This window comes from Vigna unguiculata, chromosome 10 (genome assembly GCF_037176805.1).
Source record: "Vigna unguiculata cultivar grain cowpea cultivar isolate G323 ecotype 2 chromosome 10, ASM3717680v1, whole genome shotgun sequence".
Taxonomy (NCBI): Eukaryota; Viridiplantae; Streptophyta; class Magnoliopsida; order Fabales; family Fabaceae; genus Vigna; species Vigna unguiculata.
This window is the reverse complement of record NC_140801.1, coordinates 10,550,221-10,577,987: the sequence shown is the minus strand read 5'-3', so window position 1 is coordinate 10,577,987 and position 27,767 is coordinate 10,550,221. Positions and strand designations below refer to the sequence as shown.

At 36.5% G+C, this 27,767-nt stretch overlaps 2 protein-coding genes across 2 annotated transcripts; one reads left to right on the top strand and one right to left on the bottom strand.

Moving 5' to 3' along the window:
* Positions 1-13,547: 13,547 nt before the first annotated feature.
* LOC114165227 (uncharacterized) lies at positions 13,548-15,200 on the top strand. The gene is made up of 2 exons (XM_028049885.1): positions 13,548-13,871; positions 13,953-15,200. Exons 1-2 carry the CDS (start codon positions 13,548-13,550, stop codon positions 15,198-15,200), a joined length of 1,572 nt encoding a protein of 523 aa, XP_027905686.1.
* Positions 15,201-25,396: 10,196 nt separating this feature from the next.
* Positions 25,397-27,175, bottom strand: LOC114165224 (uncharacterized). The gene is made up of 5 exons (XM_028049883.1): positions 26,621-27,175; positions 26,479-26,532; positions 26,309-26,424; positions 25,968-26,225; positions 25,397-25,844 (listed from the first exon to the last, which is right to left on the bottom strand). The coding sequence occupies exons 1-5, from the start codon at positions 27,173-27,175 to the stop codon at positions 25,397-25,399; spliced, it is 1,431 nt and encodes a 476-aa protein (XP_027905684.1).
* Positions 27,176-27,767: the final 592 nt, after the last annotated feature.

The window sequence follows — 27,767 nt, the reverse complement described above, 5'->3', positions numbered from 1 at the left end:
AATGGCATAAACCTTTCATTTACTCTAATATAAAAAATTTACCTTTTTTACTCTATTATTATTAACTTTTGTTTCATTTGAAGAACTTTTTTGTTTCGCTAAAACAATTTTCATTATCTCTCAACCATTGACTATATTGATATTTGAAAAGTTTTCTTAGATCTCTAAAGTATTTTTCATCTTATCATACCTTAAATTATATATTTGTTTTTCTTTATGCGATTTCATTCAATAGTCTCTCAAATGGTTTCTAAGACACAAATTTCATAATTTCATAATTTTTTAATAATTTTTTGTTGTTTATTTTTATCATGTAGAATATTATTTTGATATATTTTATTTTCTAATTCTATGTAATTTTTGTCATTATAATTGTATAAATAAATTTTATTTACTATAATATAAAAATTTAATGTAATTGTCATGATTTTTTTTGTTATCATCATCCAACATATATTGAAGTTCTATGTTAAAACTCTATTATTATTAGTTTAATGTTGTTCTTTGCGTGATTTTAGTGATGTATTATAACTTTTATTAGTGTATAAAAAAGACATTCATTAGAATTTAAAAAATTGAAGTAAATAGACATTTAAAATATCTTTTAATTTGAATATTTGTTTTCCTTTTATATTTTTTCAAAAATATTTCTAAATTTTATCTACTAGGTTTCATTCATGTTTTTCAATTTAATAAATGTTTTGGTTCTCATGAAATTTTATTTGGTATTCTAATTTGAAATGTATACTATTATAATTTCTTTCTAAATACTTGATACTGAAGAAACAACTCTTTCATTTACCATAATTTTTTTATTATTTTATAAAAATTAATTAATATTTAAACAATAAGAAAACAGGTACAGGTATAAGTACGAGTATATACCCTTTACCCGATAGTAATGGGGATGAGAAAAAAATTTGATACCCATTGGGTTTGGGTATGGAGATGAGGATAAATTTTTTCTATGGAAATGGGTATGGGATAACGAAACTCGTCTGTGCTCCGCCTTGTTGCCATTCTTAGCCTCAAGTCCCTAGTAAGAATATTTTGTGCCCACTGTGGGACCCCAGTAAATATTTTCCCTGACCTCACTCTTCCATGGTCACCACCCTGAGTCACGCTTAGTTATCACATGAGATGGAATCCAACTTGGTGACAACCCTTCAAAATAAAAAACAAACATTTATCCAAGGGAATGGACAACAAAGCAAACAAGATGATCCTTATCAATGTCTATAAGTATGATGGAACAACCACCTGACCACCCATCTAAAGGCCTATCTAATCCAAGTTAGTATCCATACTCAAGAAAAAAAATGGTATTTTGCAGGTTGTTCCCTACCATTCTGGATGGACCAACTTTGGAATTGTACTACACGTTGCGCCCATACTCGGTGAACTCTTTTGAAACGTTGAATATCATGTTCAGATCCCGGTTTGCATATCAAAAAATGATACCCACTACATCGGTCGCCCTGAAATACATTACGTAGGAGGAAAAGGAAACCCTTTGGCACTTCACGAAAAGATTCATCATTGCAAAAACCACGATCCTGGACTTCACTCCGTCCATAATCATACACTCCTTAATTTGTGGCCTTCAGCCCAAACCTTTCTCAGAATTATTTTTTACATAAAGGCAAAACAACAGGGATGATTTGAGAGATGTACGACCAAATATGTGGTCATCGAATAAAACAGTCTGAAGAGGGCAAAAAAGCCTAGTTGGATGAGGGCCAAATACATGGCCATCAAAGAAAACATGGCACACTTCTTCGTCAAGTTAGTCTCTAGGGAGGTTGTCGAGGTCCGAGGAGTTAGATGAGCTCCAAGTTGCATGTCTCCTTGAGCATGGTATCCTTGTTGGCATTCAAGGGGGTGTATTGTTTATACTAGGATGTGTTTTGATCAAAGACATTATTCTTCCTATTACTCCCTCTTATTGGGATAATGGGCTTTTTCACCCTCTTTAACTTGTTTTCTTTAATAATATTGTATTTAGGTGCACGCTTTCTCAGATCATGCATGTTGTCTGACCTTTGTGTAAAAATGGAGTCTGAAAAGGGTCTAGGCTGAAGGCCACAGATTAATTGATAACTCCCTAATCCCTAATCTTTAGATTTTTTTCAGCCAATTGCAGTAGGTCATAGATGTGGAAGCATCACCAAACGTGCACAAGTGACCTGGAGTAAGCTGACACAATTGCTAGGAAACTTGCCACCGAAGTTCCAAGTGGAAATTGCAAAGTACGTAGGCACATTTTGTGGTAGTTGGTAGTTAATGAAACTTGTACAACTAGAAACAGGTGTTGGTTGTGTTAACTTAGGTGCCAAATAACATTCGAAACACACACTCACCAAAATTCATTCACTGATTCACTACCTTTCCTCTCCTCCATCACGCTACCATTCTCTCTTCTCCACCATACCACAATTGATGTTCCACACCACATTTCAGTACTATTTCCACACATTTCTGCTATTGATTTCCTACTGTTTTGAGTTGTGTTATAAGCTACTACTTTCATTTTATTGATTCCAATTGTTGTGAACTTATTCTTTGCGATGAAATTTTTGTTTTCCTTTCATTTTTACCGATTAATCAATGATTTTTGTCATTCACGACTGAAGTTATCTCATGATTCAATTTTGTGATTGAGTGATGCTAATCGACAACAACACTAGATTCGACTTGGAAACAAGTTGAATTTGCAGAGGATGCACAGTAATCCTACTTAGATATCAAAAGTCATTTGATTATGATCAACCATACATAAATCATCAATTTGAATGATGACTCTCATTTCTACTGCATTGAACCACTATTCCATTCTTCTTTAATTTTCGTTTTTAATTAATTTGCGGTTCTTATGTTCAATTCTCGTTTGCATCTTCATCGTGAGCTCACATACAACGTTTCTGAAACATTTGCATAACCAATTCATCATTCATCACATCTAATTCATCATTCGTGCATTAGTTCGTTATTTCTGTTATATAGGGTTCATAATTTGGGAATTCAAGTTTTAGTTTATCATTTTGAGTAATTCTTATTCCTAACATCAATAAAGATCATTTATAGGTATTTTGCATTATTACATTTGCATTTCATGCACTGTGAATCAATTTTGAAGGTTGCCCTATACATTCGAATACGAATTTCTTTCAAGAATTTTTCTAGGCTTTCGAATTCTGCATAATTGTATTCTTAATTCATTCTATTGATTCATTTGAGTTTTAATTAGGTGTTAGAAGCATTATGTGGGCTTAATTCGAATTTAGGATCATTGCAATGCATATTCACACTTCTATTAGTTAGTGTTAGCTTTTCATCAAACACCTTAGGTGCATTAGATTTCATTTAGGCATTTCATCGAACAGTTTGCATTTTTATATTCTTATAGCATTTTAGGTTTGTTTTAATTTTAGTTCAAGCATATTTTGATAGATTTCCACAAGATAAGTTCACTAAATCAATCATTTGCATTTGCATATCCGTCGGATTGATCCTTGGTTGATCACTATACTATATTAATTAGTATTAGTGAGGAAATTGAGTTTGATTGAATCTTTAGGTGACAAGAGGTTTATCATTAAGGAGTGCATGATTACGAACAAAGTGAGATTTGGGATCATGGTCGTTATGGTGGTGAATCTCTCCATGAAGTGCTTGAGGGTTTCGTTTTCCCCCTACTCTATGTATTTTTTTGGCGGCCGATTTAGTGTGTACCATTTTGCGATCTATGAATTAGGCTCTGAAATTGGTACTCATTGTTTCAAAAGAGTACACTGAGTGTGGGGGCAATGTGTAGTACGAGTCCAAAGTCGGTTCATCCAAAGTGGTAGGGAACAACCTGCAAAATACCCTTTTGTCATGAGTATGGATACTAACCTAGATCAAATAGGCCTTCACATGGGTGCTAAGGTTGATTGTTCCATCATACTTGTAGACATTGATAAGGATCCTCTTCGGGATGCCGGCCTGGGCTACCTCTGTCGTGAAAGGATGGAATTTTTCCATGTATGATGGGTACATGAAGTCGGCCTTGTCATGATATTTCTAACATTAGATTTGTACCTGGTCAGTTTGGCATTCTCCTCAATCCATTTTCGTTTTGGGATGTTCGGTAGAGTTTTGAGATTTCACTAATGCCCACCTTTGATGAGGGTTGTGAGGTCTTCTTGATTAGTTGTGGTTCTTGGAAGAGTCACGCTGGGCTTCTAGGCTTGGTCTTGCCTGGGAGTGACATTGGCCTTCCCCTTGAGAACTCCTCCAAGGTGTCAAGGACCGACCTCTGCTACATTTTTTTGTGAGGGGGATTCCTCATTGGCCGTTGAGTGCCAAGTCTATGTTTGTGGAGTACGGACGAGGGCTCCCATTGTCCAAGCCAGTCAGCTTTTGATTCAACATTTGGAGATTGGCCTGATGCTTGCCTCGTAGGGTAGCGAGTTCCTCATCGTAGTGTTTTGCGTTGTTGTTCGTTCTCCTGGATCAACATTTGCATTTGATTTTGAAGGGTCGTCACCAGGTTGGATTCCATCTCGTGTGATAACTAAGCTTCGCTCTAACTAGTGACCATGGAAGAGTGAGGCCAGGGCAAAGTTTTATTAGGGCCACGATGGGTGCAAATATTTTTACCGGGAACTTTAGGCAAGCCTTTGGACATATGACAAGATCTCAATGGCTTGGGCAATCCTTGAGGGGATGTTCTTGGGGGTTGAAACACAGGGGATAATTCACCTACAAAAGACTCTCTAACACTCAAGTCAGTAAGAGTGATAAGCTATTTAGAGTAAGAAAGAATGAGTATGAAAGTGTTCAAAGGAACAATAGCTTTATTTTTAGGGTTTTTGAACCCTAAGGTCCATGAGATAAAACTGATAATGTATTATCAAATAATATCAATAAAATAACAACTTATCTCAATTATGTGATAATAATAACAATAATGTGACAACATACATCGTATACCAAATATTATATAAATATATGGTATTAAAGAATATTATGGTGTAATCAAATTATAGATATTTGTCATAGTTACGGTTAATATATGAACATTTTTTTCTCATAAATGTATATCCAAAGATCTTTTTACTATGGAGGTTTAATGGATCTTGTTAAATCTTATTGTTAGACACGTTTATCGGGTAAGATAGATACACCTATTTTACTTTTAATTATATTTTAAAGATAAAAGATAAACTACGTAAATATTGAAAGTAATTACGATATACTCACGTACTTTTTTTATATAGTTATTATTATTAATATTTTTTCCTTGAATTATATAGAGTCACCAAGTCGCTAGATAATGAAAATTAAAAAGTTGGTTAATAAATGTAAACATAAAAATGATAAAAGAAGTAACAATATTACAAAAAACAGAAAAATATTTTCAAAATTTAATTTTTATTTTGAATTAACTGTAGACAAAATCATTTACCATTTTTATACTTAAATTTTTAGATAATGAAAATTAAAAAGTTGTTATTGGATGATATCATATTATATTATTAGTTACTAATGAAGAAGTAACACTTTATTAGTGATATATTAAGAAAAGATATTGATAATAAAAGCTAAATAAAAGACAGTGAATAAGAAAATATATTGTTGGGTTGAAGTTTTAGTTACATTTAATATTTAACTTTTTTTAATTTTATAATATAATTAAGGATAAATTTGGAATATATGAAATAGGACATCTCTTCGCTTTATATTTTATTATACGTTTTCCCCTATTTTAAAATACAATTAAAAGAAAAACATTAATAGTTGAAAAGAGATATTCCCTAATGTTATATATTTAAAAAAATAATAATATTAATAATGCTGGTTATATAAAAAAATAATAAATAATTACAAAAAATAAGTGTTGTATAAGTCCAAATTAACCTTTTTCTTTATATTTGTCAATCTAGATAGACTTGCCCGCAAGTTAGTTATGAGATTGATCCTATCCATTAAAAGCAGAGAGAAGAATTTGAAAAATGGAAGGATCATGGTGACATGTTTGACGCACACATTCTTTGTATATTACTCTATACATCCAAGCTTCATTGAGAAGATAAAGTTCCCTCTCAAACTTGATTGCGAACACTCGTGCATACACTTCTCCATGTAGATGAGTTCTTTTTATATGTGTGGTTGCTAGTTGAAGGGATTGTATGATGGCTATGGAGATGAAAATAAAGATGGAGGAGGTGCCGAACATAGATGGTGGGCAAGATTGTGGCCAGACGAAGGTCCCTTGGTATTGGAAAGAAGACAAAAAGGGAAAGAAAAGAGAGAAAAAAAGTGTAAAAGAAAAGAAAAATAAAAGAATTAGATTTTTATTCATTTTTTAAATTACAGGTATCTGCCTATGAGTCAGTCACGTTTATAATCTTTTTAATTCGGTCAACTTCTCCATTAAAAATTAACGTCATCCAAAATGAAAGATGAATTTCAAGTATTTTAAAAATATAGGTATGAATTTTATGTGAACTTTGATTTCAATTTCACATATATAAGAATATATAAGAATGAAAAACATACAAAACCCTTCGAATAATTACTTTATCAATTTTATCATTTTCTTAAATTTAATTGTTTTTTCAATTTGACTTTTTTTTTAAATTCGAAACATTTTTTAATTATAAAACTGCCTATAAAATAAATAAAATTATAAATGAGATTCCTATATTTAGTGTTCATATTTTTTTCAATTTTTACCTTCAATTGAATTTTTTTTAATTTAATTTCTTTTTCTAATTTTATTTTTTTAAAATAAATTAAATAGAAATTATCTTCAAAATAAAGGAAAACTATTTACAATAAAATTGTAAAAATTATTTATATATTACCATAATTATTTTTTATCATATACAATAAAAAGCATATGAGTTTTCACTAATCTACAGCTATGTATAAATGAGATTTCTCTTTTCCGTGTCAACTTTTTTTTTTTAACTCTTACTCTTGAAGTTACTGTCTTATTTAAATGTAACTGATTTTTTTTTTTTAAATTTAAGTAACTTTCTAAATTATATAAATAAAAATCTTCTACTAAATAAATAAAAATATCTATAATTAATTTATACCTATACAGGGGATTTTTTTGTGTTATTTTTTTTCACTTTTATCTTTCAAGTAAACGCTTTATTTAAATGTAACAAATTGTTTAAATTTAACCGCTTGTTTTTAAATTTAAATAATTTTCTAAATTAAATAAATAAAAATTATCTACTAAATCATCTACTAAATAAATAAAAATCTTCTACAAAATAAATAAAAATATCTATAATTAAATTTGAAAAGTTGATTATATTTATTTTTATAATTATAATTTTATTATTTTTTGTTATCACAAAAATGTGAACACACACGCCTAACACGTTAGTTTTCACTAAACTATATCAATATGTAATGAGATTTTCCTTTTTTGTGTTCATTTATTTTTTCACTTTTACACTCAAGTTAACATTTTAGTTAAATGTAATTGATTTTTTAAATTTTGCCTTTTTTTTATTTACATAATTTTCTAAATTAAATAAAAAAATCATCCACTAAATCATCTATTACACAAAGAAAAGTCTTCTACAAAATAAATAAAAAATATCTATAAATAATCTATACATATATATAAAGAGATTCCTTTTTTGTGTCCATTTTGTTTAGCTTTAATCCTTCAAGTTACCATTTTAATTAATGTAATTGACTTTTAAAATTTAACCCTTATTTTTGTAGCATCTCATTTAATAGTGTGAACTAGTAAATAAAATATTAATACTCTGATAAAAAAATAGATAGTCATATATATATATATATATATATATATATTAATTAATTAATGCAGTTATCCTAAAGAAATAACTATATAATCTTAATATATATGGACTCTAGTTTTGAAAATCTCACAGAGTTTCTCAACAAAAGGAATTGTTCCTAAACTGCATCAAAGAAGAAGTGATCCTTATAAAACTATCCAACTAAAGGAGCATCCTCGCCTACACTTAGAGTCGACTCAAGGGTAAAGCAAGTAAAACCACTCTCTTTAAGCCTCCAGCTAAAAAAAGGCCTAAAAAGAAATTTTTACTACTAATATTTCCTTATTATATCTCTATTAAATTAATTATAAAATTACTAATATAGCTCTATTACATTAATTATAAAGAAAAAGGCCTCAAAAGAATATTTTATTACTAATATAGCTCTATTAAATTAATTATAAGTTTGTGATTGAGAATAAAATTTAATTAAATTATTATTGATGTATGTTACTTTTTATTGGTATTAAAATAATTAATGAGTTTAAATAAGAGAATGATTAGTATTTTTATTCTCTTATAATTTTATTTTCTTCTTTTATCTTTTTATCTCTTTGTCACTTTTTTTGCCTCTCATTTTCTCTTCTAAGAGTTATTTTTTTAAGGTCTTAGCAGATTACAATTTTTCAATCTCATATTGTCCATGTGTACCAATTTTTCATAATAATTTCTGGTTAGTATGTTTTTTCTGTTGTGTTGTCATATTTTTTGTTCTGTTTTGGATTTGTAATAAATTTAAAAATACATTTCTTTTGCCTAGTTTTGTTTTTCAGTACTTTTCGATTTACGAATTTCAAGGGTTTTTTTTTTTTGCATATATTTTAACAAGGACTTGAAATTTTTCTATAAAACTATTAATTAAATTAGGGGTCAATCTTTTTGTGGATAATAGATTAATTGGAGTATAATTCAAAGTTTAGTTTTCTATAAAAATAAGTTTAGAAAAAAAAGACTTATTATCGAGTTGAGAAGAACCTAAGTTTTGTGAAAAACGTATTAGATGTAAAATGAAACAATTTGATGAAAACACTGTGAATGAAATTGTAAAATCTCTTTAGGAGTCGTTTAGAATTGATTACTTTTTGTATGTTGTAGATAAAGAAATTACCACATTTAGAGTAGATTTGAACAATTTAAAAGATATGAATATATTTTTTGTTTTTTATGTAGTGTTAAAAAATAAAAGTCACTAGATTGTAAATTTTCGAAAGAAAAATGCTTAAACGTTGAAAAATCTTTAAAATGTGACAATTTGTTGGATAGTGATGGATTTGATTTATTTTCTTGATTAAATATCTTAAGAGAAATTATAGGTTTGGAAAATGATAAACCAATTGTCATTCTTAATTATAAAAAAAGATGAGATTTTTTTCCAAATGCATATAACTTATAGAATAATGTTAACAATTTCAGTGTCAACCATGTCTCAAGAAAGATTAAATGGATAAGCCTTATTATCTATTGAATAAGAAGTGTTAAATGAAATTAATTATGAAAATTTGATAAATAATTTTGTATCAAAAAAATATTGAAAAATAAATTTTAAATAAAAGGCCTCATTTTTTAAGTTTGTTTTAGGCCTCCCAAACTCTTGAGTCGTTCATGCCTATACTATTCTTTGCTCACAAATTTAAGTGATCATAGCAAAGGAAAAATATAACAAGGAACATAGAAAAGCAAAAGGGTAAGTTAGTATAAAAGAAAATACATACTTATAAATGTAATACACAGTACCATAAAATGTTAACGAATACAATAAAGATTTATAGACAAATAGTAGTTGGCACTAGACTCAATTATTTGAATACATGCCATAGATATAGGTATCACTACAAGTATGCACCTATGATGCTTTCTATATTCTGCAGAGTACAAGACACAAAGGATCATCACCCAACCACACAAGGTTAATGTTGACCTATGATCGAAGAACAAGTCCAAAGGTTAGGATCCCCTACCTATCTCACCACAAAACTCATTATACTCTATGTGAGTTTGAATTATTGTTAGAGTTCATGATATCTCCTTCCAGACCCACCCATATCAATGGCATACACTAATCATAAAAACCTTAAGAATTTCCCTTGAAATTCAAAAAACATCAATACATATGTTCACCACAACATTCTATATTCCTTTCATCTTAATAAAATCCATTAACATACTTCATTTAAATCATAAAGCAATTGAAAATTGCCAAAACAAGCCAAAAAGTTAAAACAGGGCATCTAATGCTCAACGCAATTTTTCCTCATAAAAATGAGCACTTAACGCTAGCATACGGCGCTCAGCGCAATTCGTCTCGTAAAAACGAGTGTTGAGGGTCATGGCAATTAATTGCTTCCATACCTATAGGGGTCTCTAACACTCAGCGCCACATGGTCAACACTTAATGTCGTTTGGCTCATAAAAGCCAACACTCGGCTTTGGTATGTAAGGCTCAACGTTGTGTCAAAAAAACCAGATTTTTGTGCTATGATTTAGGTAAATTGGTCTATCCAAAAGATCAATCTGATACTTCTCTCGTACAACTTCATTTCAGAACAATTTTTACCAATTAAATGTGGTACCAAATTGATCAATTGACCATAGTCTTAATTACCTAATTCACACACAAAGGCAAAAGCATCAGCATTCAACATACCAATTTTCATCAATCATTATATCAGATCACAACAATTATTCCTGCTATAATAGTTTCATAAATCAAAACCCATCTCATTCCTTAATTAAAGAAAACATCAACACACAACCATCAATTTTCACCAAATTCACTCACACTAGCAACAACAAAGCTTCCCTTACCTGAGTAAAAGCTTGGTTGGCTCTAAGAACACCAAGACCTTCCCTAAGCCACAAGGTACTCTATTTACATATAGAAATATAACAAAATGATCAGATCATATCCTCATAACCCTTGATCAACAGAGAACCATACAGAAACTAATAGAGTCACAAACAACCTCAAAGAAAGACACATGCAAAGAATGATCAAAATTACACAAAGAATGAGCTAAAAATCAACTTACTCAATTTGAGTAATTGATCGGAAGAACTCGAAGATCTAACTACGACGATCACACAAGCGGTCTCTGATCTTCAAAGGGATGATCATAATGTGAGATAGCCTAAAAAGATGGAAGAATTCTAAGAAAGAGGTTTCTAGAGAGATGAAATAATTTTAAGTAATGTTTATGAAATTTGTATTTATAATTAGGCATTATTGTAAGACTCGTGGAAATTGATTAATTAAATAATTAATTAATTAATAAATGCGGGTAGGAAGAGCCTTTATGTCATTTAATATTGTTTAATGTGACTTGGAAAAGTACTAGATCAAGTGGTTGAGAGTACTTAATTGTGTGAGAGGACTTGGGTTCGAGTCCTATGTATGCCTGTTGTGTGTTAATTGATTTATTAGTTGTTTTTATAAAATAATTGTGACTAGTGTGTGATAATATAAGCATAAGATGATAATGGTTATCAACAAAATGTGAATTGGCATAGTGGTTATGCTTTGGCCTTATGAGTGGAAGGTCACAGGTTCAAACCTTGATAGACACGAATTAACCTTCTCATTTTTGCCAAATTTGGTTTGGAGGGAATGTGAAAAGGTAGAGGTACCCCTAGTAAAAGGGGTTGGAAAACTATAGAATAATTACCCTTGAATAAGAATTAAACCCACCATAAAGTCAATTTTCGTTTTAACCTTTAAACCCTTAATTAAGACACCTATAAAACCATTTTAAGGTAAAAGAAGGGTTTTGGCAGTGCTGGTAATTGGCTTTTGAGAGGAGCACGAGTTCTGAGGGTGTGAGAAGTGAATTGAAGGCTGAATTGGGAGGGTTTTGGAACAAAAGAGTGGGCAACAAAGGAACATTCTTTTTTTCCCCAAATTGAATCAAGAAGTCCAGGTTAGGGGAGTTGTATGTTGAATATGTCAATTTCATGATATTAATTATGATTTTGTGTCATTACCTTATCAATTGGAGTATGGTTGTGGTGAATTCGTGTATGTGTGATTAAATAATGAATTGGTTGGATGGTTAAAAGTTGCAAACCCTTTTGTGCATTATATGTTTTAGGAATGAGGGTTTTTGGTTTGGAATGGTTGTGGACGCTTAAACCTTGTGTCTTGTTAGTCTAATTTGGATATAAAGCATGATTCTGATGTGTTTTTGCCATTACATTGTGTTAGAAATGATTGGTTGGTGTTTTGGTATTGTTTTGGTGAATTGGGTGCATGATCAGAGAGGGAACTCTACAATTCTCGCCCAAGCGAGTCTATCTCGTCCAAGCGAGAGTTGCAGAACCTCGTTTCTGGTTTTGGTTCGTGCTACTCGCTCAGGCGACTTGGTTTAATGTTGAGCGATACCTACTCTCGCTTAGGCGAGAATGGCTCGCCTAGGCGAGGTCGCGAGGAAACCTAACGTTTTGAGCGTGATTTCCCGTCTAGGCGAGAAGTTTTGGAGTGTTGAGCGACAGGTACACTTGCTTAGCCGAGAATGGCTCGCCTAAGCGAGATCGCGATGAGACTTGGTGTTTTCTTATTGAATCCTCGTCCAGGCGAGGTGCTTTGTGTCTTGAGCGACCTAAGGTCTCGCCCAGGCGAGAAGAGCTCGCTTAAGCAAGATGAAGTGGTGCAGCCGCTATTGCATACTCGCTCAGGCGAGGTAGTTTAGCCTAAGTTAGACCAATGTACTATCCTGGGCAAACAAGCATAGTTTAATTGAGAATGGCGAGGAGTCATGTTTATATGTTTTGTTTGTACTATTTGCTGGTATTTCCTACCTTATAGGAAGTTATATGCATGTGTTTGTGGTGTTTGGACTTGAAGGACTAAGTCCTTAGGAGTTGGGATGTGCTTGGTTGAGTCACGAGCGAGGAGTCGTGATGGGTGGACCGCATGCAGAATGTGAACGGTTTAGTTCACCGGAGGTACCCTTGTTGGGATGAATGAGCGAGGGAGTTCATGTCATGCTTAACTTGGGAATACGTGTCCGGGTCCGAGCGAGGAGTTCGGATGACGGGCGAGGGAGTCCGTGAAGCAGGTCTACGAGCGGGTTAGGCTTGTAGGTTAGACCACGAGCGAGGAGGGTCGTGGAAGCACATGAAATCCCATATTTAGAGTAGATGCATGAATTCATATTGGTTATGAGTGTGGGGGAAGAGGGTATTTTTGCAAATTAAACAAATGAATACTTATGTTGGGTTGGGGTTTAATTTCATATTTGTTTATGATATGTGCATAACTCACCCTATTTGTTTGTGTGTGGCGATGATCAGGTAAATTTATTATCCGGGAGCAGATGATGTTTTAGGTGAGCCAGGAGACGCTTAGTGGCGGAGTGTGGGCTTAGTGCACGAGGGGATTTCTATACCTATTTTGTTGGATTTATATGTAATTTGTTTACAGTCTTCATGGATTTTGGATTTTAGTGTTTTAAAGTTGGAAACATTTCCCGTGTTTTTGGGAAAGATGTTATTTAATAAATGAGGTATTTCTTTTATTTAACTTGTTTATTTGTTTATTTTAAGTAGTATCCTACCGGGATGTTACAATTGGTATCAAAGTAAAAGTTTTGAAGATATTTTAAAAATATTTTGGGGCTTTTGGGGAGTGAGCTTACCGTTTGATTGTGTGTGTGTTTTAGTTGCATGTTGGTAAATCATGAGTGGCTTTGTTTAACTGGTGAGTTGATTCTTAACAATTGAATGTGGCGTATTGAGGCTATGGCTGCTAACAGGAGGAGAAGGAGTAGTGGTGTTGATGACATCGCAGAGGCTATTCACTGGATGGTGGATGCGATGCAGCCACCCATAGCAGTGCAGCCTAGAACGGCGATTGCACCAATCAGGGTGCTGACCGTGGAGGACTTCTTGCGCCACAAGCCAGCTGAGTTCACTGGCAAACAAATGCAACAACAAATGCAGACCCGAGAGGAACAGGTGGATTGGACTAATTTCAGGACGCATTTCCTGGAGAAATACTTCCCTGACACGGCTAAACAAGACAGGGAAGCTGAGTTCCTTGCACTGCAGCAAGGGGATATGACGGTGTAGAAGTATGTGAACATATTTGAGCACCTGGCAAGGTATTACTCGCAAGCTATTTCTGAAGAATGGAGGTGTCTAAAGTTTGAGCGAGGACTCAGACATGAGCTGAAGAGGGTGGTAACACCTTTGAGGGAGAAGAGATTTCCGGTCTTGGTGGAGCAAGCCAAGAGTGCAGAACATCTAGAGAAGGGCCCTGGTCCAGTTGTCCGACATCAGAGGAATGTTGCAGAGGCTAGGCAACAGAAAAAGCCTTACAGCCGTCCCCCTGCCACCTCTGGAGACTTTAAGTGTTTCCAATGTGGGCGCGCACACCTGAACAAGAATTTCCCACAGTTGAAGAGTTCACCCAGGGGACAGGGGAGCAATCACAAATGTTTCATTTACGATCAGCCTAGGCATTTCGCTAATCAATGCCCTGAGAAGAAGGCCAATGCCCCGAAGAAATCACTAGCCTTTGGAGCGGAGAGAGCTAGAGCAGTTGGGAGGGTCTTTGCCATGACATATACTGAGGCTACTCAGTTAGGTAATCTAATATTACAGTCTTGTTTACTTATGGGGCATGATGTAATGGTATTATTTGATTCTGGCGCAACGCATTTGTTTATCTCTAATGACTGTGTGGGGAGATTGAGCCTGGAAAAATGTGACTTGGTGTGTGAGTTGCTTGTTTCAACTCCTTCCTCGGGTCAGGTAGCTACTAGTTCAGTTTGTGTTGGGTGTTCAATGGTGGTGGCAGGTCGCAAATTCAAGGTGAATTTGGTGTGCGTGCCCTTGGAGGGATTGGACGTGATATTGGAGATGGACTGGCTGTCTAGTAATCACATGATAATTGATTATGGACGGCGTAGTTTGGTATTCCCAGAACATGAAGTGTTGAAGTTGATCTCAACTCAAGAAGCTGTGAAAGCACTGCAAGAAGGGGTCATGTGTTATATGGTGGTGGCTAAGCCAAAGAAGAAAAGTGCTGTAGAGATAATCCAATCTATACCAGTAGCCAGTGAGTATGCAGATGTGTTTCCAGATGAGGTGTCAGGATTGCCGCCGAGTCGAGACATTGACTTCACCATTGATCTAATTCCTGGTGCAGGTCTAGTGTCTATGGCTCCATACAGAATGAGACCTGCAGAGCTCGTAGAACTAAAGAAGCAGATTGAGGAACTATTGGAGAAGCAGTTTATTCGCCCAAGCGCGTCACCTTGGGGAGCTCCAGTCTTATTAGTGAATAAGAAGGACGAGAGTTCGCGACTTTACGTGGATTACAGACAACTAAATAAGCTGACAATTAAGAACAAGTATTCACTACCAAGGATCGACGACTTACTGGATTAGTTGAAGGGTGCAGGGTGTTCTCCAAAATAGATTTGAGGTCGGGGTATCATCAGATTCTGGTCAAGCCGGATGATGTGCAAAAGATGGCATTCAGGTTCAGATATGGTCACTATGAGTACGTGGTGATGCCATTTGGAGTGACGAACGCACCGACAGTATTCATGGACTATATGAATAGGATTTTCTGACCCTGGTTGGATAAGTTTGTTGTTGTCTTCATTGATGACATTATTATCTACTCGAGGACTCGCGAAGATCATGCTGATCACTTGAGGGTGGTTTTGGATGTGCTCAAAGAACACCAGCTATACGGCAAGTTATCCAAATGCGACTTTTGGCTTGATGAGGTACAATTCCTCGGGCATGTAATCTCAGCTGAAGGTATAGTAGTGGATCCAGCCAAAATAGAAACTGTGTTGAAGTGGGAAAGGCCTAAGACTGTAACGGAGGTGAGGAGTTTCTTGGGCCTGGCGGGTTATTACAGGAGGTTCGTGGAGGGGTTTTCAAAGAAGGTGAACCCTTTGACCCAACTCACGAGGAAGGATCAACCATTCTTCTGGACTGAGAAGTGTGAAGAATGTTTTGAGGAGATGAAGAGGTTCTTAACTACCGCTCCAGTACTCGTGATTCCTGATACATAAAAGAAGTTTGAAGTGTACTGTGATGCCTCATACTTGGGTTTGGGGTGTGTGTTAATGCAAGAAGGGAGGCCAGTGACATATGCATCACGACAATTGAAGGTACACGAGAAGAATTACCCGACTCACGACTTGGAGCTAGCAGCCATTGTGTTCGCTCTTAAGTCTTGGAGGCACTATTTGTACGGCTCTCAATTCCAAGTATTCAACGATCACAAGAGTTTGAAGTACTTGTTTGATCAGAAGGAAATGAATATGAGGCAGTGTTGGTGGATGGAGTATTTGAAGGACTATGACTTTGAATTGCTCTATCACCCGGGCAAGGCAAATGTTGTAGCCGATGCTTTGAGTCGGAAGAAGATGCATATGTCTTGTATAATGATAAAGGAATTAGAGTTGATTGAGAAGCTCAAAGATATGAATCTAGGGATGCTGTTTGGGCAAGACTCTATATAGTGCAGCTTGCTAAAAGTCACTAATGAATTCTTGAATGAAATTCGTGTGGCTTAAGGGCACGATTTGGAATTGCAACAGTTTGTAGGGTGGCTGGGTACAGAGAAAGGGAAAGATTATCAGATGGGAGAGGATGACATTCTACGATTTAAAGGTAGAGTATGTGTACCAGGAGGACCTATATTCAGGAGGCAGATTCTAAAGGAGGGCCATCAGAGTCGTCTTAGCATACATCCAGGTATGATTAAGATGTATAAGGATTTGAAGGAGTTCTTCTGGTGGAACGGAATGAAGGCAGATGTTGTAGACTTTGTGGCTCAATGTTTGGTTTGTCAAAAGGCCAAAATTGAACACCAAAGGCCGGGAGGTACACTGTAACCACTGGACGTACCACAGTGGAAGTGAGACAGTATCGCTATGGACTTTGTGACGCATCTTCCGAGGTCGACAAAGGGCCATGATTCAGTCTGGGTGATAATAGACAGACTAACAAAATGTGCACATTTCTTACCTATGAATCAGAAGTGGTCGATGGACAAATTAGCAGAGTTGTATGTGCGAGAAGTGATGAGATTGCATGGAGTACCCGAAAGCATAGTGTCGGACCGGGACCCTAGATTCACATCACGGTTTTGGCAATCATTACAGGCGGCCTTGGGTACACAGTTGAGGATGAGCTCAGCTTATCATCCTCAGATGGATGGGCAATCTGAGCAGATCATCCAATCTCTAGAAGACTTATTGAGGTCTTGTGTGCTAGATCACATGGGAAACTGGAATGATGTGCTACTTTGGTGGAGTTCACATACAATAATAATTACCACTCTAGCATTAGCATGGCACCTTATGAAGCATTGTATGGAAGAAGGTGTAGAACTCCATTGTGCTAGTATCAGGATGGTGAAGCCTTTGTGCTTGGTCCTGAATTTCTACAACAAACGACTAGTAAGGTCAAATTGATTCAGGATCGGATGCGAGCCACTTAGAGTAGGAAAAAGTCTTATGCCGATAAGAGAAGACGACCATTGGAGTTTGAGGAAGGAGACCATGTATTCCTCTGAGTTACTCCAACCACGGGTATCAGAAGGGTTCTTAAATCAAGGAAGTTGACTCCGAGATTTATAGGGCCTTATCAGATTATATGGAGGATAGGAGCTGCGGCGTATGAGATTGCTTTGCCACCTCACCTAGCCAACATGCATAATGTGTTCCACGTCTCACAGTTGAGGAAATACATTGCAAGTCCAGATCATGTGTTGGAGTCAGATGACGTGCAAGTGCACGAGGATCTGACTATGCCAGTTGGACCGGTTCACATACTGGATACCCAGGTCAAGTAGCTGAGGGGCAAAGAGTTAAAGACGGTGAAGGTACTTTGGGATGAGACGACACAGGAGATGACGTGGGAGATGGAGGATGTCATGAGGAGGTACCCTCACCTGTTTTCTGGTAAGTCTCATTTTCAAGGACGAAAATTCTTTTGAGTTGTGGAGAATGTAAGACCCGTGGAAATTAATTAATTAATTAATAAATGCGGGTAGGAAGAGCCTTTATGGCATTTAATATTGTTTGATGTGATGTGGAAAAGTACTAAATCAAGTGGTTGAGAGTACTTAATTGTGTGAGAGGACTTGGGTTCGAGTCCTATGTATGCCTGTTGTGTGTTAAATGATTTATTAGTTGTTTTTATAAAATAATTGTGACTGGTGTGTGATAATATTAGCATAGGATGATAGTGGTTATCAATAAAATGTGAATTGGCATAGTGGTTATGCTTTGGCCTTATGAGTGGAAGGTCACGGGTTCAAACCTTAATAGACACGAATTAACCTTCTCATTTTTTCCAAATTTGGTTTGGAGGGAATGTGAAAAGGTAGAATTAACCTAGCATAAAGTCAATTTTCGCTTTAACCTTTAAACCCTTAATTAAGACACCTATAAAAGGACATTTTAAGGGAAAAGAAGGGTTTTGGCAGTGTTGGTAATGGGCTTTTGAGTGGAGCACGAGTTCTGAGGGTGTGAGAAGAGAATTGAAGGCTGAATTGGGAGGGTTTTGGAACAAAAGAGTGGGCAACAAAGGAACATTCTTTTTTTCCCCAAATTGAATCAAGAAGTCCAGGTTAGGGGAGTTGTATTTTGAATATGTCAATTTCATGATATTAATTATGATTTTGTGTCATTGCCTTATCAATTGGAGTATGGTTGTGGTGAATTCGTGTTTGTGTGATGAAATAATGAATTGGCTGGATGGTTAAAAGTTGCAAACCCTTTTGTGCATTATATGTTTTGGGAATGAGGGTTTTTGGTTTGGAATGGTTGTGGACGCTTAAACCTTGTGTCTTGTTAGTCTAATTTGGATATAAAGCACGATTCTGATGTGTTTTTGCCATTACATTGTGTTGGAAATGATTGGTTGGTGTTTTGGTGAATTGGGTGAGAAATCAGAGAGGGAAATCTACAATTCTTGCCCAAACGAGTCTATCTCGTCCAAGTGAGAGTTGTAGAACCTCGTTTCTGGTTTTGGTTCGCGCTGCTCGCTCAAGCGACTTGGTTCAATGTTGAGCGACACCTAGTCTCGCTTAGGCGAGAATGGATCGCCTAGGTGAGGTCGCGAGGAAACCTAACGTTTTGAGTGCGATTTCTCGTCTAGGCGAGATGTTTTGGAGTGTTGAGCGACAGGTACACTCGCTTAGGCAAGAATGGCTTGCCTAAGCGAGATCACGATGAGACTTGGTGTTTTCTTGTTGAATCCTCGTCCAGGCGAGGTGCTTTGTGTGTTGAGAGACCTAAGGTCTCGCCCAGGCGAGAAAAGCTTGCCTAAGCGAGATGAAGTGGTGCAGCCGCTGTTGCATACTCGCTCAGGCGAGGTAGTTTAGCCTAAGCAAGACAGATGTACTATCCTGGGCGAACAGGCATAGTTTAATCGAGAATGGTGAAGAGTCATGTTTATATGTGTTGTTTGTACTGTTTGTTGGTATTTCCTACCTTATAGGAAGTTATATGCATGTGTTTGTGGTGTTTGGACTTGAAGGACTAAGTCCTTAGGAGTTGGGATGTTCTTGGTTGAGTCACGAGCGAGGAGTTCGTGATGGGTGGACCGCATGCGGAATGTGAACGGTTTAGTTCATCGGAGGTACCCTTGTTAGGATGAATGAGCGAGGGAGTTCTTGTCATGCTCAACCGTGGAATGCTATGAGCAAGGGAGTTCATAGTAGGAAAGGCGGGAATGCGTGTCTCGGTTCGAGCGAGGAGTTCGGATGACGGGCGAGGGAGTCCGTGAAGCAGGTCTATGAGCGGGATAGGCTTGTAGGTTGGACCACGAGCGAGAGGGTCGTGGAAGCACATGAAATCCCATATTTAGAGTACATGCATGAACTCATATTGGTTATGAGTGTGCGGGAAGAGGGTATTTTTGCAAATTAAACAAATGAATACTTATGTTGGGCTGGGTTTTAATTTCATATTTGTTTATGATATGTGCATAGCTCACCCTATCTATTTGTGTGTGGCGATGATTGGGTAAATTTATTATCCGGGAGCAGATGATGTTTCACGTGAGCCAAGAGACGCTTAGTGGCAGAGTGTGGGCTCAGTGCACGAGGGGATTTTTATACTTGTTTTGTTGGATTTATATGTAATTTGATTACGGTCTTTATGGATTTTGGATTTTAATGTTTTAAAGTTGGAAACATTTCCCGTGTTTTTGGGAAAGGTGTTATTTAATAAATGAGGTATTTCTTTTATTTAACTTGTTTATTTGTTTATTTATTTATTTTAAGTAGTATCTTACCAGGATGTTACAATTATATTATTAAAATAATAGGATCTTATTATTATAAAACAAGATCACTCTTAAAATATTATTTTATAGGTTCTCACATTCTCACTAACAATAAAAAAATTGACCTCGAAAATTGGCTTACCAGAGAACAGATAGGGGTATGACTACTTTATATCCTCCTCTAACTCCCAAGTAGAGTCACCTATTCTCTTATCCCAAATGACCTTTACAAGAATGATGGATTTTTCTCTAAGCTATTTTGTCTCTGTTCCTCTATAACAACAGTTTGCACCTTTACTAAGAGATCTTTCTTGACTTGTAAATCCTCTCTTTCTAGCACATGAGAAAGGTCAGACAGATACTTCCTTAACATAAAGACATTTTGAAACACTGGATGAAGATTCGCCAACTGAGAAGGTAAAGAGATCTCTTAAGCCACTGGTCCAATTCTATATAAAATAGGATTTGGACCAATGAACTTAGAAGAAAGCTTTCTCGAACGAATAGCCTTTCCCACACCAACAATTGGGGTTACTCACAAAAAAACATGATCCTCAACTGCAAACTCGAAAAGTCTTCTCTTTTGATTAACATATGACTTTTACCTACTCTACGATGCCTTCATCCTTTCTTGTATCTTCTTCGCTTTTTTTTTTTGTGGTTTGTTTCAACAATTTTGGTCCCAACACCACTACTTCTCCATCTAGATACCAACACAGAGGGGCTCTACATCGCTTGCCATATAAGGCTTCATACGGAGCCATGCCAATTGTAACGTCCTAGCCGGAAATTACTTATTAAAATAAAAAAAAATAAAATTCAATAAAACAACCTCATTTATCATTCAACAATTTCCCAAAACGCGGGAAATATTTAAAACCTAAAGTTCAACGCGCCAAAACAGATAAAATAATTCGCATTAATACTATAATACAATTAAAATGGTCTATAAAATTATTACAATAACACCATAGTCCAATAAAATAACTAGTGAGAAAATTCCCCAAGAGATCCCCACTCCGTCTCTATGCACCTGTCCGCTCACCTGCATCAACATCTGCTCCCATGTAACAAGTTACATGATCATCGCCACACACACAGAGATAGGGTGAGCTCATTTAAATAAAACCAACTAATAAAATATTAAATACAACATCAAAACATTTAAACCTGGGTTATTATTCTTCTCCCTTTTTCCTTACTTCTCCACTTCCAATACTTTCATTAGACGTCTATCATCTCTATACCCTTTAGGTGAGAACAATGATCGATCTTTGCTGCACGAGTGTCTACTCGCCCCTCCGACTACAGGCCACCACTTGATAGTCCACACGTGGGAATAACCTTGCCACAGCATCTCACCATGACACCAAGTGGAGCTCCCCGAAACAAACATAAAGTTTGTAGCTATTCCAAACTACCAAAACTATATCAGAATACTCTGAAGAGGGAAATCATCCGAACCTCGCCGTACGAGCCACAAATCGCACACTCCACTGGACTTCCTAAACCACCAGGCTACAACCTAGAGTGGTCATGTGTTACTCCAATACGGGTTACACTCGTAATTGGACCCCCAGCCAAAGCCTCGCGTCATGAACATCACCTAAAGTTGTGTAGAAACCTTTCCTCGCGCACCATCACTGAACTAAAACCGCTTGGCGCGCATCTCACGTCGTCAGGCAAACACTGGCATCACACACCGCCAGGCGCCACGCGCCTGTAGCATCATCATTGCACCGTCACCGCCGGGCGGACTCCATCATGCCGCCGAGCGCCACTCGCCGCCACCGCATGGCGTTTTCTCCTCGCCCCGCCAGGCGCCAATGCGCCTTCAGGGTCTCTGCTGCACCATTCCGCCTGGCGGAACCCTCCCTACCGCCAGGCGCCCTGCTCGCACTGTGACCCCTGTCACAGATTTATACCAGTAGCGCAATGCTACTGGTTTTTGGCCCTTAAAACAGATCCCATTGGACCTCAAATCACACATTAACCAAACTCCAATCACATTCACAGTTATCCATTTATACTACGCAGCTCAATCACAATACACACATTTAAGTCACATCAACAAGACAATTCTTCTCATTTATTCGCACCATGTTGTTTTTCAGGTACTGAATTGAAACCTATCTCATCTCACTCAATATGGTCCAAATCTTATACTCATACTAATCAATATTTAGACACATCATGCTATCAAGATTTTCACTAAGATATTTTTAATTTTGAACTACACATACATGGATGCGTATAAACTCAATCATTCTTGGCATTACACACCTTCATTCATTTATGAATATAATTATAGTAAGCACTCCTACTCACCCTGTACCTACCATCCTACTCAATTATTAGCATATATTTTAATTAACTATAATGCACCTTCTTGTACACAATTCACTTCACAACTTCTAGCACCCAAAGTTCATCATCTCACATGTAAGGTTTTATTCTCACACTTCATCCCCTTACATAATTTTTACATGCCAAGGTTTCATTTACTTCCACTCCAGAACCCATCACGAGACAAACCAATGTCTCTGCTTGCGCCTGCGTTGTTGCCTAGCGGTAATCCCAGGTGCCACCAAGTGGTGTATAAAAATTATGGGTTTTGCCCGGATCGCTCTCGCACCAACCATGACTCAAACATCCCACTTACGGCACACCATCATATTGACATAAAATTCTAGTGCACACATAATACCAGATTAGAAATCATCCATATTATTCTCAAATCTGTAAAATCAGTGTACTAAATATTGAGATAGTTTATGTTCATTATCCACAATCCCAACATAAACCCTAACCCCCAATTTCCTTCGCGAGTTCATGCATTTTTTGTCAATTTAGTCACTGCAAACAATAATTCATCATGCAATTGATATATGTGCAATAAGAGTTCAATCCAAATACCACAACATCACTGACCAACCAATCAAAATGAAGAAAAAACAACATCAATAGTGCAACGCCTGGCGACAGTTCATGCGCCGCCAGGCGGTTTCTGGAAAAAATCCAGAAAACGTGAATAACACAAAAAATGCAAGCGTTCATAATTCAAACTTGATCCAGAATTCATCATCATACGAAATAACAATAAATCATACAACCAGAACTCCCAAAACCTGGATCCTTTTGCTTAAAACTTGAATGGCTCTAGATTTCCACTTGCTTTCAAAGGTCTCTCTTAGTCCTCTTGAAAAACGCCTCACAGATTCACCCAACTCACTCTCTTCACTCTGATTTCTCTCCCTTTTCGTGCAGTACCAATCTAGACCAAGAAAACCTTCTTTCTCCCTTCAATTTTGTCTTTTAATTACTTCTCAATGAAGGTTAATTAGCCAAAAACGAAAATTGATTTTATTGCTTGTGATAAATGTCATTCAAGACCATTATGGGGTTGTTTTTCAGCCCCTTTGGCTACCTTAACGTGGTTGCTGGGTTCTCTACCTCTTCTCTTCTTTTCCAAAAATCAAGTTTAGCAAAAAGAAAACTTAATTTGGGTCTCACCAAGGTTTGAACCCCTAGCCATGCAAATATTAAGTCAATGCTAAACCATCAAGCCAATTCATGTTTCGTTCTAACTATCATAATACTATATTCTTACTTAACCCGCACATTCATATTATTAAAACTATAATAATTAAATAACACATAATTGGCATACATAGGACTCGAACCCAAGTCCTCTCACACAAACCAAGTACTCTCAACCACATGAGCTAGTACTTTTCCACATCACATCAACCACTATCAAATGCCATGAAGGCTTCCACGACCCGCATTAATTAATTAATTAATTATTTAAGGTTTAATTAATCGCAAGGTACCCAATTTGATACTAGTGTGTCAAATTGGTACCCGCTTTTAAAAAAGTATCAATTGCGTACCCAAATACGTTTATGTGCATCAATTGGGTCCATACCGTTAAATTGTGAGAAATGGCGTTAAAAATGAGATGATGTGGCATTTGTGAACGGATACGTGTCAATTTAAAAAGCAGTTGTGGCTGAAAAAATAATTGTACAGTGACGTGGTGTGGTATATTTAAAAATCAGATTGTGTTGTGCCCTAATTGTAGAATTGGGTTTTCGCTATCATTGTGGTGGGGTTCTTCCTCTGCTCTTCTTTCTTCAATCATTTTGGTCTTCGTTCTTGATTGGAAGAGGTAATTTTTGGTGAATCTGCAATGTCTCGCAGTGAAGGCTGTTCGTGCTCTTCGTGGGGTTTGCAGAAGCAAAGTGTGTCCTCCACTGGTGGTTCGTATAGGGTGTTGGGTGAATGTCCTCTTTGCTTTTGTGCGGAGAACGCTGTGTTGAGAGTCGCTAAAACAGTCAGGAATGCCGACAAACAATTTTGGGGGTGTCCTAAATATAAGGTCGGAGTAGATGTTTGATTTTAATTTAATTTTGATTGAATCTTTATTAATGTTTTTGATGTTCTCTATTTTTGATTAATGTTTGATTCTTTGTTCTTGCAAACAGCGGAGTGGTGGGAATGAGGTATTTAAAGGGTGCAATTACTTCAAATGGCTGAATGAAGATAATGGAGATGAAAAAGATGCTACCATTGGAAGACAAAGGAGAAAGATTTACACTCTGGAAAAAGCAATTGCGATTTCTAATAGATGGGTTAAAATTTTAAGTGTAATAATAGTGTTTTTGTTTTTCGTTAATGTAATTTTAGTTTGTAAGTTAGTTCAAAAGAGTTGTTGAACTGATGTTAGACTGACTGCTTCAGTAAGTATCAGTGGTGTAATGTTGTAATGAATTCTTAATGAACGAATTACAAGTTTGAGTGAACTGACTGTGTTCTATTTATTTGCATTTAACATGATTTGATAATGAAGATAATCTGGAGATGAGAAAGCAAATAATATTAAAGTGGTTCATAATGCCATTTCAGTACATAATATTGTTCTTCAAAAGACCTGAATATGTAAATAACAGCACTTAGCAAGCTGTTTCCAAAATAACACTGCTACATTCTAAGATAACAACACTGAGTTTGTCAAAAAAAAGCCACCACATATTGATTTTCCAAAATAAAACAAGTGTTCCATAATTTCTTCATGGCTCCGTGATTGGTCCCCTCCTAAATGACAGTTTTTCTCTGAATGTGGTTGTTGTTGGTGGTTGAGGCACTTGAGTCTGTTCGCATGCAGAATTTTGGGTTGCTTGAGGCACTTCACTCTGTTGGCATGAAGGATTTTGGGTTGGCTGATTTGTTGCTGCTGGCATAACTGGTTCAGATGCAGTAATCTAACTTTGTTGACCACCACTGATATCAGTTGCCTGAGTTGGCTGATTTGCTTGTGTTTGTTAAGCAGTTGGAGTTGGTTGCTGTTGTGGTGGAGGTGCCTGCAGACAAGTATTTCTTTTGTGTCCAAGTGCTCTGCAAATGGCACATCTTTTACGGGTTCCACCTTGCCTGACTTGGGTGTCATCCTTCCTCAGCTCCCACGACTCCAGCCTTCGTTTCTTTTTTGGTCTTCCAGGCAGCACTCTTTTAGTAGGAGGTAACACATCAGCATAAGATGTCATCTCCCACAGATGAGGTCCATTAATAGGATATATGAGGGACAAATAGGTCTCCTCGTATGTTGACTTCAGAAACCAGTGTGGGAGGTAATCCTCTGCATTCAAATTCATAAATCGGATGGCAGTGATTGCGTGACAGCAGGGAATTGATGTTATTGCCCACTTCCTGCAGCTATACTCCTGTTTATCTAAATCCACCACATATTTCTCCCCAATCATAGCAGTATGGCTGACCTCAAATAGTTATTGTCTAGACCAGCTGCAATGAATACAAGATATAATTAAAAATTAGCCAGAAGACATTCATATTTAATGAAACATTATTACAATTAGGTGCATCAAATACATTTACCTTGGTAACCAATATTTGGTCTTTTGTGCTTCCTTGTTCAGTCTATCTTGAATTTTTGGGCAAATAGAACCATGAAATGCATTTACCTTCTTTCTATTGGAAGCCCATCTCTGCATGAGATACATTCGAATTTCTTCCATCATGGTTATGATGGGTTTACTCCTGGAATCTACTATAGTGCTATTGAAACCCTCAGACATATTGTTCACAACAGTGTCAGACGCAGGTCTTGATGTAAATCTGGGCTTGGACCAGAATCTGATTGCAGGGAAAAAACCTTTTTAATTTGAAATCAGTTTAAATCCAAAACAGTATTTATAAAAAATTATTTAAAAACATGCCTTGGGGGAATCTGTATGAGATGCTTAAAAGCATCAGCATTCAACTCTTTAATCTCCCTCATCACAGCCTCCCATGCTTGTGGGTGTAGGGCATATGCTGCTTTCCAGAGTAATTTCTTCAGATTTTTTCCAGGGAATTTTTTGCGGAATTTGGCCTATATATGACGCACACAGAATCTTTGGTCCACACCAGGCAACAGTTCTTGCAATGCTGGAAGCAGACCCTGCAATTTATAGAGCATAACAATTGATTGGTCAAATATTAAGGAATCACAATTAAACATCAAATAGCACATGGATATAGTTACTTACTTTTTGTTGGTCTGACATGAAAGTGATCTTAGAACAAATTTCAGCTCCTCCTAGGTCTTCTATCATCAAATCAAGAAACCATGTCCATGTTTCCTTGTTCTCTACTTCTACCACAGCGTATGCCAATGGAAGCATTTGGTCATTTCCATCTCTGCCCACAGCTGTTAACAGTTCTCTCCCATATTTTCCCTTCAAAAAACAACCATCTACACCAATAATAGGCCTACAACAAAAGAAGCTATCTTTACAAGCCTTGAGGCATACATATAGTCGTTTGAAAATTGGATTGCCCTCATTCTCATCAACATGGACTTTGACAGTGGAACCTGGATTTGACCTTAACAACTCATGTGCATAGTCATAAACACGTTTATATTGTTCTTGGAATGACCCATCAATGTTCTTGTATACCATAGTCTTAGCCCTAAAGGCCGTTGATCTTGAAACACCAATGTTCCATTTTCTCCCAATTTTGTTTTTCAAATCAGTCAACTTCATATTTGGGTTCTCTTTTAGTGATTTTTCCAGCCTTCCACTTAACCACTTTGAAGTCATCAAACGCACATTGAATTCCCTACTACATGTGTGATTGTTGATAATTCTCCTTAACTGCCATGTACTTTGTGCTGCTTTATAAGCACAATATGCATACCACTTGCATTTACCCTTCGCACCCAAACACTTCACACAAATTCTCCTTTTGTCATTTCTAAAAATTTTTAACTTTCTGCCACTTTGGACACCATAAGTTCTAATAGCCTCAGTGAATTCTTCCTTCTCAGTAAAGTACGTCCCAACTTCCCAATTATAGTCTTCCATACTTTTGGGCATGGAGAATATCCCAAAGTTACCATACATTCTCTATCATCATCACTTGCATCACTATTTCCACAACTATCTAAAGTCTCGGACTCCCATTCCCTATCAGACAACCTCCTGTCAAACACATTTTCACCCTTTGGGTTTGTTCTAGACAAACCACTTCCTCCTTCAATAGTAACATCAAACAAATCATCCTCCAATTCCTCAGTTTCAATTCTAACATCAAACAACTCATCCTCACCCATTACTTCCTCTTCAGAATCAGTCCAACTCCTCACTTCATAATCATCATCACCCTCATAGTCTGTTTCCTCACCCTCCACAA

Excerpts from the sequence above, each read along its gene's own strand:
- LOC114165227 (XM_028049885.1), top strand. The coding sequence starts at position 13,548 with ATGGCTGCTAACAGGAGGAGAAGGAGTAGTGGTGTTGATGACATCGCA. Across the intron at positions 13,872-13,952 it reads TGCAGCAAGGGGATATGACG|TTTGAGCGAGGACTCAGACA; the intron begins GTGTAGAAGTAT and ends AGGTGTCTAAAG.
- LOC114165224 (XM_028049883.1), bottom strand. The coding sequence starts at position 27,175 with ATGACTTCAAAGTGGTTAAGTGGAAGGCTGGAAAAATCACTAAAAGAG. Across the intron at positions 26,533-26,620 it reads TCATGTCAGACCAACAAAAA|GGTCTGCTTCCAGCATTGCA; the intron begins GTAAGTAACTAT and ends TATAAATTGCAG. Across the intron at positions 25,845-25,967 it reads ACCAAATATTGGTTACCAAG|CCATACTGCTATGATTGGGG; the intron begins GTAAATGTATTT and ends ATTTGAGGTCAG.